Consider the following 13,548-nt stretch of genomic DNA (forward strand, 5'->3'; position numbering starts at 1 on the left):
TATAGAACACAGAAGTGAGTTTCCACAGCTAATCCCTATGTTGTATGTATAAATATCCAGAGATTTGCCTAAGAATGAATGTCCAGGAGGAGCTAAAAGTTAAATCTTGAAGTTTTAATTATTAAGGCTAGAAATTTTTATAATGCTTCAAGAGTTGAAAATAAATAAGAAGGGGCTGGAGAGATGGCTTAGTGGTTAAGGTGTTTGCCTACAAAGCCAAAGAATCCCGGTTTGATTCTCCGGGACCCATATAAGCGAGATGCACCAGGGTGCACATGTGTCTAGAGTTCCTATGCAATGGCTGGAGGCCCTGGTGTGCCCATTCTCTCCCTCACTCTCTCTCTTTGCCTCTTTCTGTCTTCCAAATAAATAAAAAAATAAAATATTTTTTAAAAAGAAAATAAATAAGAATATGTATTACTATTTATATTCATTAATAAACTGTGAAGTGTGTTTATCTTACCTAATATTACTTTTTGTGTGAAAGTATATAATTGGCAATATTTTAATATATTCCCAGAAAATTTATATACTTGACATTATTGTGGCTTTGATAACATGTGTCTCTCAGAGTTGTTTGAGCTGGGCATTTCTGGACTTGTGGTATTTGTAGCTAATGTTTCAATGCTGTGTTGGGGTGAGGACAGGATTTCAGTAGGCACATTTGGATGCATTTTTTGTCAACTTTTGTTAAACCAGGATATTTGGGTAGTATTTTTGATATGTCATCTTAGAATTTATTGTTGATTAGTCCACTTGAGCTCATTTTAGGAGAAACTGAAGTGTTAATACACTCCATATCAGGGAGTTAGGGAAACACACTTAGATATATTTATTTTTAGGTAACATGGAAGTTTTCAACATATCACGGAAGGGGTTATATGGTTTAAGAAGGCCAAGATCCAAAATAAAATGGACCACTTTATTTTCTAGTTGTCTGTCAGCCCATACTCTTACTGGTTTGAAAATAAATAAGCAGAACTTTTCTTTCTAGAATAAATAGCCCTATCAATGTACCCATATTGAGTCCCTCACAGAGCCAGCATGGAGCACGGGTCACCACGACGGTACACAGGTGCCTGCAGTTCCTCTTCTCCATGTCTGATCTCAGAGCACTTTTGGCTCCCTACAAGTGTAGTCTAAACAATGTGAAGGACTTTGAAAGCAGCCACGGCCTGCTTCTCCTGCTCGTGTCTGCTCCGCAGCATTTCCAGCAGTGAGATTTCAGGTAAAGTTTCTTCTTTTCCATCATATGCTGGAGTTTTCTTTTTCTTTGCTGATTGGCCAGTCAGATGTGATGGCTTCGGTTTGGGGATGGTCTTAGCATATTCCAAAGCCTAAGAGAATAAAGATGAAAATTTCCTTAAGACGAGAACCCCAGATTCCTAGTTTTAGGAAATGTTTGTTTATAATACAATTGGGAGATGATTGCTATAACACAGGTGGAAAAAGATATCAACTGGAAATGTAAACGATGCAATATAATATGCAGCTTAAATATTTTCTTTATTTGTTTGAGAAAGAGAGAGAGAGAAAGAGGGAGGGAGAATGGGTGTGCCAGTGCCTCTAGCCACTAGACACATGTGCCACCTTGTACATCTGGCTTACATGGGTACTGGAGAATTGAACCTGGGTCCTCAGGCGTCAAAGACAAGTGCTTTAGCCTCTAAACCATCTCTCCAGCCCGTACTGCACAGTTTAAACAAAATAAATCAGCCACTAAGCAATATATTGTGGGGGTAAAAGAGATGGATAATGATAGAGAGCTGCTTAGTCCTTGGGGATGTTTTCTTCACAATACTGAATTTCTTCCAGTGTTTGAAAATAGATTTGGCATGTGTTTAAATCTACTAAGTTCCTAAAGTATTATTAAAATCAAACTTCTATTGTGGGGATGCTAATAGACCTTTCTATCCAAAGAGGACTTGTAGCTTAAGACTGAAGACATCACTAAAGATAGTGCAAAGTTGAACTTGTTTTGTTTTATTTTATTGTCCTTGTTCCCAGGCTCTTAGAGTTCTGGAAAGACAAGTTGCATTTCTTTTTTTTTTCATTTTTATTTTATTTAATTTTTAAAAATTTTTATTAGCATTTTCCATGATTATAAAAAAATATCCCATGGTAATTCCCTCCCTCTCCCCCCACACTTTCCCCTTTGAAATTCCATTCTCCATCATATTGCGTTTCTTTTAATGTGTGTTCATAGAATAGTGTGTATAATGTGTGTGATGTGTGGTGCATGCATTAGTGTGTGCAGATGTGTATGTCAGAGAATACTGGGTTTCCTGCACTTCCAGACCAGATTACACACATACATGGCCACACCCAGCTTTTTATGTGGGTTCTGGGGATTTGAATTTGGCAATCTCTCGCTTCATGCTTACGAAGAAAGAGCATGTAACTGCTGAGCCATCTCCCTAGCCTCTGACTTTCCCCTTCTAGTACATCTATAAAAGCTAGATGCTTAAAGTGTAGTTTTCCCCAGTGATGTCAATTATTTTTTTGCTTTTCTTTTTGAGGTACGGTCTCACCCTAGCTTAGGCTGAGCTGGAATTCACTGTGTAGTCTCAGGGTGGCCTTGAACTCATGGCAATGCTCCTACTTCTGCCTCCTCAGTGCTGGGATTAAAGCTGTACACTACCACAACCCCTCCCCCCTGTCTCTTGAAAATTTTTTTTGGGGGGGTTCTGAGGTAGGGTCTCACGCTGCTCAGGCTGACCTGGAATTCACTATGTAGCCTCAGGGTAGCCTCAAACTTCGGCGATCTTCCTACCTCTACCTCCCAATTGCTGAGATTTTGGAGTGCACCACTATGCCTGGCCAATGATGTTAATTCTTTAAAAATATTTTTATTTATTTGTTTGAGAGAGAGAGAGAGTGTGAGGAAGCATTCCAAGGACTCTTGTTGCAAACAAACTAGAGATGCATGAGTCATTTACATGGGTAATGGCAAATCCAATCTGGGCAGGTAGGTTTTGCAAGCAAGTGCTTTTAACTGCTGAGCCATCTCCCCAGCCCCTCAATTATGTTAATTCTTTTTTATATTTTATTTATTACTTATTTGGAAGAACAGAGAGACATAAAGGAAAGAGAGAGACAGAGACAGAGAGAGGGAATGGGTACATCAGAACCTCTAGCTACTGCAAACGAACTTCATATGTATACATCACTTTTTGCATCTGGCTTTATGTGAATACTGGGAAATCGAACCTGGGGTTGTTAGGCTTTGCAGGCAAGTTTCTTAACCCCTGAGCCATCTCTCCAGCCCTGACATCAATTCTTAAGGGCATTATGACAAAAATAATTAGATGGCCTGGAAATATACCTCACTGACAGAGCTACTGTTTAGCATGCATGAGGTCCTGGTTCTAGTCAGAGAGTGAAGAAAGAGAAACAAAGGAAGAGAGAGGTGAGAGAGGAGGGGGAGAGGGAAGAGTCCTAAACGTGACTTCTAAATATGTCTTATATCTGTTTTGTATTTTGAGACAATAATTTATTTATAACTGAAATGAGAACAAATAGTATATTTCAGTAGTAGAAGAGGAAATTCTAAAACAAAAAGAAGCTCAGGCTTCTCAGTGTCTGTAAGTGAAGTCTATAGGCATTTCTACTAGATTTGTTACTTTGAACATCTTTATGAAAGTGTATTGAAAACAAAAAAGTAAAAAAGTGGCACCACGGAAACTCGGTGAAGAGATTGTACCAGAAGAATGCTTATTAACTTGTGCAAAGTGTCCCTGGCCTTGCTGGGATTGGCTAGATGGACTGAGGCAGAGACTTGCACAGAAAGCTGTGTCTCCAGCCAATCTTGGAGGATGGCACCTGAGGAAGGACCCTGTTTTCTGGTTACTTTTCTTCACTAGGGGCACTTGCATCTTACAGCATCTATGGGAAATTCACACAAGGAGATAGAATGGAAAGGAGCAACAAGGGACTTTTTTTTTCTTCCTATGAACAGCAAAAAGACACTAGTTTCCTTGAAAGTTATTTAACAATACAGAACGAAATAGATCTGCAACCATGACTGCTAGTTTCTTCTAAGAAATCACTTTATTTTTTTTTAATGTGTGATAAATTTAAAATAGCATACTAGGAATAAAAGATGTGGGGAGAATGAGTTCAGAAAATAAGAATGCTGACCTGACAGCATTGTGTGTTTGTGTGTGTTTCAGTATCATGTGTAGCTGCAGGAATGGCAGTCATGAAAACATTTTCCTTGTTTCAAACACATAGGGACTATGTTCAAGTTAAGCGGCAACAAAATTTTCCTTTTAACTCTGACCGAAACAGTAAATGCCTTGCTGAAGACTGCTTACCTTCTGCCGAGGGACAGTTGGCTTGTTTTCAGTTTTTTCTGTCTGAGGCTTGGAGAGCGCGGACGTAGCCTTCATGTTGTATTCCCTGGCTTGTTTTGCATATTCCCTTTGCTCTGTTATTTTTTGCATCTGTTCAGAGAAATGGAGCATGGTAAATCACAATCCTGCTAGTTTTTCTGCCCTTTTCTTAAAGTGACAGCAGTTTTCTAAGGTGGGCACATTAAGTCTGCAGTTCAGGAGATAGGGGATTACCTTGTGTATGGTGACAGCGGTGAGTGGCTGAAGCTCCTCCCCGGAGGATTACGGTAAATGTAGTAGCACTCCCCTGTTCCCAACACAGTGGCTCAATCCCATTCAGCCCCTTCTTTGTTGCATTTACCCAATTTATTTTGATTTTTGCTTCCAACTTTGAACTATGCTCTCTTTTTATGCCTGAGTGCAAGTGCAGTTAAAGCACATTAAATGCAGGTCTCCTTTCACTACAGAAGGAGGGTAAAGTGGGTGCACTTCTAGGGGCCGGGGAGCTCAGGCCCTAAGTGTCTTCTCTGTAACCACTTCAAAGTTATCAAGACAACCCTGTCACACAAGACCCTCAACCATATAACACATGCGTCCCTTTTGACGTTCACATGCTCCACTCTTCTGTGCAGGCTTTCAAATCTCACTGAAAAGCAGTGCATAAAACAACACTGGCTAAGTATATTTTTATTTTACAGTCGAAAGAGTATCTGGATCTCTATTCTGTTGCCAAGGCTGTACTAGCTTGATGCTGGGGAGCATCTTTATCCAGTTGTGCTGAAGGACAGATGGACCCCATCAAGGCTGGATATACATCATGTACATTTCACTTACCCTGTGTCTGGCGGACTCCAGGTCAGGTCCCAGGCCTCCAAGTTTCACATCTCTATTTTGATAACCTTTCAGCTTCAAACTCTGAAAATACAACCAGAGAAATAGTTCCTTGTAAGGATTTGTGACCCTGCAGGCAGTTGTAGGTACATAAGGGAAGAAGGAACCAAAGAACTGAAGCCTGGGTGGAAGGTGGGATAATAAGTATATTGCCTGACAGTTTTTCCATTTTAAGCATCTACTTAGAAGCTGGTTAGCATACTTTCAGTTTTCCACTTCTTCACTAAAATAAATTCAAATTTGAAATTTATAAACAAACAAGTTCTAGCTGGTAGTTTGCTGTTTTGTTGATAATATCTCTTCTGTGACACATACATTGCCACTGTCACTGCTGCTGTCACTGTGATGTCCAAGTGAGGTCTCGCAGTGGCCATCTAGAGACATCCAATAAGCTGCCTCCGAAAGTGCAGGTGGAATACTGCCTTTTAGAGAAACAGCACAAGAGATGCAAAGAAAATGCAACTCAAAACTTTATTATTCATTGTTGGAAGAAGAGAAAATATTAAAGAAATAAAACTGTAACTCACTGATGAGACTCAAAGCATTCCAGCGTCTTGACAAGACCCACTGAGAAACCCATTTTGCTCAATGTAATTTTGAAAAATTTGAAAGGTATCTGGAATTTTACATATTACTCACTTAAGACACAACAATAGGGACAACTTAATTATTAGATTATGACATTTGACTACAATAGTAGGCAGGACAAACCCTAAAGCTCTACTTATCATGGAGTAGATTACGACAGTTGTCAAACTGCAACTTTCAATATTAAAACTGAAGTTTAGACTTGCCACTTCCCTTTGTAGGAAATTCAAATCCTTTCATCTCCCAACTCCTTAATTAATTTGGTTTCCTTTTCTGGGAAGGGTAGGTGAGATAATACCAAGGTTTGGATGACAGTAATTGCCTTGGGACATATTTGAATTTGTGCTTAGAGTGCAGAAAAAATAGCCCCACTGAAGAGGCAGCGCATGTTTACCAGGTAACATAAGACCTGTTTGTTAGTGTCGAGGCACAGTGCTTTTGCATACGCTTTGCAAATTCCTGTTAGTTATTTCATTAAGTCCTAAGATAGATAGGTCTGATATCTAGTGGGCTCTTTTCTGAGACAAAATTTGACAAAGATTGTCCACATTGAACGAGAACATCACATCAGCTATAATTACTGCATATAACCCGCAGTCTTAGGAATGACTGTGTACTCCTACCACACCGGCTGCCACAACACTGCTTCCTGCTCACTGACGACTAGCTAGAAATCACTCCAATTGGCTTTTGTATTCCCATTTCCCACTATGGAAGCCCCAAAGTCAAACTCCAGTTGTCGCTTGTTATTAATGAACATTTGGGTCCAGGGCATCCTGAGGGCACCCGGATCTGTGGATGCTCAAATGCCTTGTGTGGATGTAGCACTTGCACAGTACCTGTGTACACCACCCATATGCTTTAGGTCACCTCTAGATTATCTGTAATACCTACTACAATGCCGCTGCCATATCAAGAGTTGTTGTATTTTCTATGGCATAATGATTGACAAGGACAATGGTCTATACATGTTCAGTACAGACTCATTGTTTCTAGAATATTTCCAACCCATGATTGGCTGAATCTGCATATGTGGATCCTGTCCACACTGAGAGCAGACTACTCAGACTCCCCAGCTCTGAGCTCAGGCCCGTGAAGCATTAGTGAGTTTGGTAGGTAGAGGTTTTTTCTTTGAAAGCTATTATTCGGGCTGGCTTGGCCCCTCCTCGTTCTTTTTCCTTTCTTTGAAAGTAGGTGGGACTCGACTCCTGGAGCTGGAATGGCAATCTTGATGGCAGGAAAGAAACAAGAGAATTACACACATCTGATGTTCTGATGGCCTCAGCTATGGAAACCACAGGGACAGCAAGCATGTACCTGTGGGTTAATTGTATGAAGGAAGGATGTACCCACAGTTTGGAAACGGCTGGTTCATCTGTCACCACCGTGGAAGGAGGCATTGCTAATTATTCACTGCTTCAGTGTTACTGCTCAGAACCATGTGCCACATAGGCCACACTTCCATGCTATAAGCATGGGAGGGTCTGCAAGCAAAATTCATCCCATGACAAGGTTAAACATTTATGCTTAAAACTCCCTCAGTGCATCTAATTTTGAAAAGCAAGAGAAGATAAGATTCTTTTTTAAGGAAGCTTTTGGACTAAAATCATTAAAAATATACTAAGGTATTTAGTGGAAATATTGCTCATTGAAGGAAGCTTAAAAATCATAAATCTTTAGGAACAGAAGTCACTATCAAGCAGAAAACACTGTCTACTTGTGTCTGCTTTCTGTCTGTACTTTTTCTTTTAAAAAACATTTATTTATTTGCATGCACATGTATGTGTATGGGGACACCAAGACCTCTTGGTGCTGCAAATGAATGTCTGTTTGGCTTTATGTGGGTGACTAGGGAATTGAACCCCAGGCTGATAGGCTTTGCAAGCAAGTGCTTTTTAATTGCTGAGTCATTTCCTCAACCCCACCTTTTTTCTTTTATTTAAGGAGGGTCTGGCTATGTAACCCAGGTTGACCTTTAACTTGCAATTCTTCTGTCTCACATCCCAAGTGTTTAGATTACAAACATACGCCAACATGCCTGGATTGATCGTACTCATATAAAACTATTCATACACCATGAATTATTTTATTTTTCATTAAGTATTGTAGTACCACAGTCTAATTTCCTGATTCCAAATGGTCTCTAAAAATGTGAATTTTAGAAAAATATTCTATTGTCTTGTTATAGTTCAATTGTTTAGCTATTTCTGTAAATGTTGAACAGTGGAAATATCTAAGGGTAAGCATTGTTTTTGAGCTACTTTGATCATTTCTTTAGACAAAGTAATAGAAGTGCCATGATCACTATCTAATGAGCAGTTGAGGCCATCAACTGACATTTCTACTAGCAATGGAGCAGTAAGATTACCTTTTTTTTTTTTTTTTGCTTTTCGAGGAAGGGTCACACTCTGGCCCAGGCTGACCTGGAATTCACTATGTAGTATCAGGGTGGCCTTGAACTCACAGCGATCCTCCTATCTCTGTCTCCTGAGTGCTGGGATTAAAGGCATGTGACATCATGCCCAGCTAAGATTGCTTTTTTTGTGTGTGTGTGTGTGTCCAAACCTTGGTCATACTGGCTTTATCACATTTTGTTTTTAATGTTAAAGTATTTTTTATTTATTTATTGGAGAGAGAGAGAGAGAGGGAGAGGGAGAGAGAGAGAGAGAGAGAGAGAGAGAGAGAGAGAGAGAGAGAGAGAGAGAGAGAAAGAGAAAGAGAGAAAGAATAAATGAATAAGGGAAGCATCTGAACTCCTGAAGCATGTGCCACCTTGTGCATCTGGCTTTATGTGGGTACTGGGGAATTGAACCCAGGCTATCAGGCTTTGCAAATAAGTGCATTTAATCATTGAGCCATCTCTCCAGCCCCTACTATTGCACTTTAAAAAGTTAATAAGCTTCAAAAGGATGGTTAACTGAGATAACCTATACTTGTAACTGCAAATGTCTTCTTGTTCTCACATATGCCATGGGTGTCATTGTTTTATAAATACTAAATTATTCTCTATTTACCAGAGGGAAGAAAAAAAAATCTCACTCATACCCAAGTCATAAATCCAATTTGCTCTAAGATGATGAGAAAGAAATGATCGGACAAAAATCTCATCCTTGGTCTGTGGCAGCTTAACTTTTAATCACCTCACCGTCTCACAAAAGACACATTGGGAAGCATGGATAATTGTGCACTGATCCCCAGCCACAGTTCTTACCATCGCCTTCAATGAACATCTCAGTTAGTGGAGAAAACAGAGCCAAGAGTCCAGCCTTGAGTACAGACAGGACGGGTGAGCAAGCGGCCCGAGGAGGCTGTCCCCACAGCTGCATTCTCAAGGGATAGTGGTGGCTCCTCGTGGAGTTTGTTCTGGGTGACTGATGATGAAAATCCTAGATTTGCTTAACTTTGGCGCAAATAATCTTGAACTGCTCAGCACTATAATTCTGTTTGATCTCTTTCCATCTCAAGTCTTAACAGCATTATTGAGATATAATTCACATGCCACAAAAGACACTCATTTAAAGTTGTTCAATTCAGTGGTTTTTAGGATATTCACTGGGTTGTGTAACACCACCCAATCCAATTTTAGAACATTTTTCTTTTCACTTTGAAAAGAAATGCTATGCTCATTCCATTCACTCCCCTCCCCATGCCCACACTTCCAGCCTTAGGCAACTACCTAAGCTACTTGCAGATTCTTCAAGTCTTTTATAGTAAAGTGTCATCCAGAATTTAGATTTATCTCTCCTTGGCTTGTGGAGGCCAGAGTCTAATGTCAGATGTCTTCCTCTATATCTCTGCACATTACTTACAAGACTAAAAGTTCACAGAGGCACAATGCCAAATTGCTAATGATGATGATAATGTTATACTAAATCAAAGCCAATCATTCCACCAATTCTCGGAACAAGAGTGAAGCCCGGGAGTAAACAGGCATGCCCTTGAGGACAGCCTGGCTGCTCTTGCTGTTGTCGTGTGGCTATGCACAACACGAACACAGAGTTGGCATGGAGGCTCACATCTGTAATCCTAGCACTCAGTAGCCTGAGTCAGGAGGATCACTATGAGTGTGAGGTGAGACTGGACTACACAGTGAGACCCTATTTCTAAAAGTAAAAAGTGAGCTGTAGATGTGACTCAGTTATAGAGTTCTAACCTAACAAGAAGAGAGCCCTGGGTTTGATACCAGGACTGAACGCACTGGGTATTGTGGCACAGGCCTGTAATCACTGGGAGGTGAATGCAGGGGGATCAAGAGTTCAAGGCCATCCTCAGCTACATAGTGAATTTGAACCCAGCCTGGGCTCCATGAGACCCTATCTTAAAAAAGACCCCCAGAAGCTGATATGACTGAACACCAGAGCAGCTCTTCTGAGAAGGTGGCTGGCGGGACTTCCTGACGGAAGGTTTCTAGTAGCAATTCATCTGGAATCGGAAGAACATGGACTGCTTTGTCAGGACTTGTTTCAATTCAGAGATGCTGGACCCTGCTGTGGGGAGAAGGGGGCACTGCAAGACTGTTCTCCAGAAAAGTCCTTAGATGTGTAAGAGTGACAAAATTACTGATAAACAGGACAAAAAACAATGCCTCAAATGCTGGGAGACTGCAAGTGAAGGAAATTTGCTCTGTGGTTACTAAACTTAATCCAAATAAACCTCTTCCTAGAAGCAGTCAGGCAGCTACCCCCAGATTGTCTGTGTCAGCCGGAGCGAGTTAATCACTGTAGCTCGACCCCCAGCTGCCACGGGACTCTACCACGGCCTTATTTTGTGGTGGGTTGTGACTCACAGGTATATTTTGATAACTTGTCATACCCTGTACTATGTTAATTTCTTACTGTCTGACATTTGGGTTTAATGGCATGGACAATGTTTGGTATTCTTATATCAGTCACAACAGAACTGCCAGGAGAAAGGGGGCCTGGGCCTATTATCTTTACAAATCCTCAAAATTTTAATGCGATTCAGGGCGATTCCCTTGGAAACCACAAGATTTGACGGGACTAGCAAATGGGCATGACCTGGATAATGACTCCTCTGTCTGGTGCCCCGGCTACCTGCTGTCCTATACAAATAGCTCAGTTCTAAGTCACTTTAGCTTCTGGAATAGCTTAAAGGACAAAGAGTGCTTCTGTGTATTTGTGAGATGTAGATGGAAGGTATCGGGCTGAGAAAATGGACACATATGGATTATAACGGTCCTCACAGAAAGCAGGGAGGGGAGACCTCCCAGCAGGGAAGAGGGTTCTGCAGTCAGCAACTGGGGCTCCTCCTGCCCTTGCTTCACCTCCCATGCCCTCGGATTTCTGGTGATATACTCTTCACCCCGATACTTTCTTCTATATTTTAAAAAATTATTTATTTGAAAGAGAGAGAGAAAGAAAGAAGTAGATAGAGAGAATGGGTGCACCAGGGCCTCGAGCTGCTGCAAACAAACTTCATGCATGCACCACCTTGTACATCTGGCTTACATGGGTCCTGGGGAATTGAACCTGGGCCCCTTGGCTTTGCAGGCAAGTGTCTTAACCACTAAGTTATCCCTCCAACCCTTCTCTATCTTTTCTCAGTAAAACATTAATTGCGAAAGGCATGTATGTGTGTATGATGTGCATATGCATGCTCACGTGTGTGGGTCCACATGTATGTGGGTGTGCATGTACATGTGTGAACATGCACAGAGGCCAGAAGCCTGGTGTCTTCCTCAATATCCTTCCACACTTTTTACTGAGGCAGACTCTCTCACTTGAACTCAGAACTCACTGATTCAGGTTGCTGACCTAACCAGTTAGTCCCAGGAATCACCTGTCTCCACTTCCCAGGTACTGGCATGAAAGTAGGCCACCATGCCCACCAAATATTTACAGGAGTGCTGAGGACCCAAGCTCTGTTCCTCATGCTTGCATGCCAAGTACTTTCCCACAAAGCATCTCTGCAGCCCCCAAACTGATAGTTAATTAAGAGTTTTGTTTGTTTGTTTGTTTGCTAGGGGATATGCTAAAGTTTACTACATTATTTCACTAATATCATAGCAAATCTATAAAAAGACAGAGTAATTCTGACTGTTCATATGAAGAATTAGGGATGAGCAAGTCAGTAACTTGTCTTAGTCATAGAGATACCGGGTGACAAAGCCAAGATGAGAACTTAGAAATGGCACGTGCGCAACTTCCTCCCAACTCTGCAGACAGATAACTAAGTTTAGAAGTCCTAATTCCTTTTTTTTTTTGAAGTAAGGTCTCACTCTAGCTCAGGCTGGTCTGGAATTCACTATGTAGTCTCAGGGTGGCCTCGAATACCTAACTCTGCCTCCCAAGTGCAGGGATTAAAGGTGTGCGCCACCATGCCCAGTGAAAATCTGCATTTTCTACCATAGTCCAAGTTGGCAACAAAATAATCAGGAAAGTTCTCTTCTGAGATGGTGTGTCTGGGTTACTTTAGGCCCTGGCATTCTGTGAGACCTGGAGTGAACAATCTGTTTTCACCTTGACAAGTGAAGCTCTTACCATGTCCTATGTTCCCTGAGGACATACACAGGAAGCCGGCTGCCCAGTCTGGTCTGCAGGACTTACTTTGTGAACTACTTGAAAATGGTGCTTATGAGCCGGGCGTGGTGGCGCACGCCTTTAATCCCAGCACTCGGGAGGCAGAGGTAGGAGGATCGCCGTGAGTTCAAGGCCATCCTGAGACTCCATAGTGAATTCCAGGTCAGCCTGGGCTACAGTGAGACCCTACCTCAGAAAACCAAAAAAAAAAAAAAAAAAAGAAAATGGTGCTTATGGTACTTAAGCACCTAATGTGTAATGATATTTCTGTGGGAAAGAAAGTACTCTGTGATTCCAGAAACAAATGCCTCCTTATTTGCAGTGGAATTGGGTTTTTCCAAACTCCAAGCTGAGAAAGGAGTGACTTCCATTCCTGGGCAGAGACTGGGCACCCCACCACAATAAAGACTGTGAAGGGTGGATCAGGATTAGCACCATGGTGGGGGGGGGGGTGAGAACAGGGTGGTGATGATGACAGGAGCTGCAGGCGTGGGCCTGGTCATCGCTCAGCCCCAAGCTATTCTTTTTGTGGTATGACTGATATCCATTCCTGTCTAGCTGCTCCCATGAAGGTTCAGAGCTCTGTGGCTTCCTGGTACATCTCTCCTCCACAGAAAAGCAGTAGATTTGTTTGCTTGTTTGTTTGTTTTGTTTTCTCAAGGTAGGGTTTCACTGTAGCCCAGGCTAACTTGGAATTCATTAGGTTTTCTCAGGGTGGCCTTGAATTCATGGAGATCCTCCCACCTCTGCCTTCCCAATGCTGGGATTAAAGGCGTGTGTCACAATTTGATTGTTTTTATGGTGGCTCAATGGTCTGCCTCTGGCCTCCAGAACAAAGTCCTTCTCTGAGTGAACAGTCAGAACTCCGAGGAGAACTGCCGCACCTACCTTCTCAACCACATCTCACTACATCCTGTGCTCTCCAATTTCCACCACAGCATGTGAAGTGCTTGTCCCTTCCCAGAGTGCACCATGCTGCTCCAGCTTCTTGCCAGGGTCCTGCCTGACAGGCTCTTGTAGTCTTTCTTCTGTGCTGGCTCCAAGACTCAACTCAGAATTACCTCCCAAACTGGCTCAGTCCCCAGCTCAGGATGTGTGCTCTCCTTTGTGCCTCCTATGCGTCCCCGCAACTCCCCCGAGACTATACTGAAGCCATTTACATCTGCCTTCCCCAGCTTCATGGGACACTAAGCTTC

General features: G+C 41.9%; 1 protein-coding gene across 1 annotated transcript in view; it reads right to left on the reverse strand.

Annotated features, from left to right (window-relative positions):
• Positions 1-808: 808 nt before the first annotated feature.
• The window catches only part of Jhy (junctional cadherin complex regulator), a 60,530-nt gene continuing 47,790 nt past the window's right edge, over positions 809-13,548 (reverse strand). Inside the window, exons 7-9 of the mRNA XM_045145799.1 lie at positions 5,169-5,249; positions 4,317-4,445; positions 809-1,337 (exon numbers count right to left, since the gene is read on the reverse strand). Of these exons, the coding sequence (XP_045001734.1) occupies positions 1,140-1,337; positions 4,317-4,445; positions 5,169-5,249 (408 nt within the window). The 3' untranslated portion in view covers positions 809-1,139. The remainder of the gene's footprint in view (positions 1,338-4,316; positions 4,446-5,168; positions 5,250-13,548) is intronic.

The sequence above is a fragment of the Jaculus jaculus genome, chromosome 3 (genome assembly GCF_020740685.1).
Source record: "Jaculus jaculus isolate mJacJac1 chromosome 3, mJacJac1.mat.Y.cur, whole genome shotgun sequence".
Classification (NCBI taxonomy): domain Eukaryota; kingdom Metazoa; phylum Chordata; class Mammalia; order Rodentia; family Dipodidae; genus Jaculus; species Jaculus jaculus.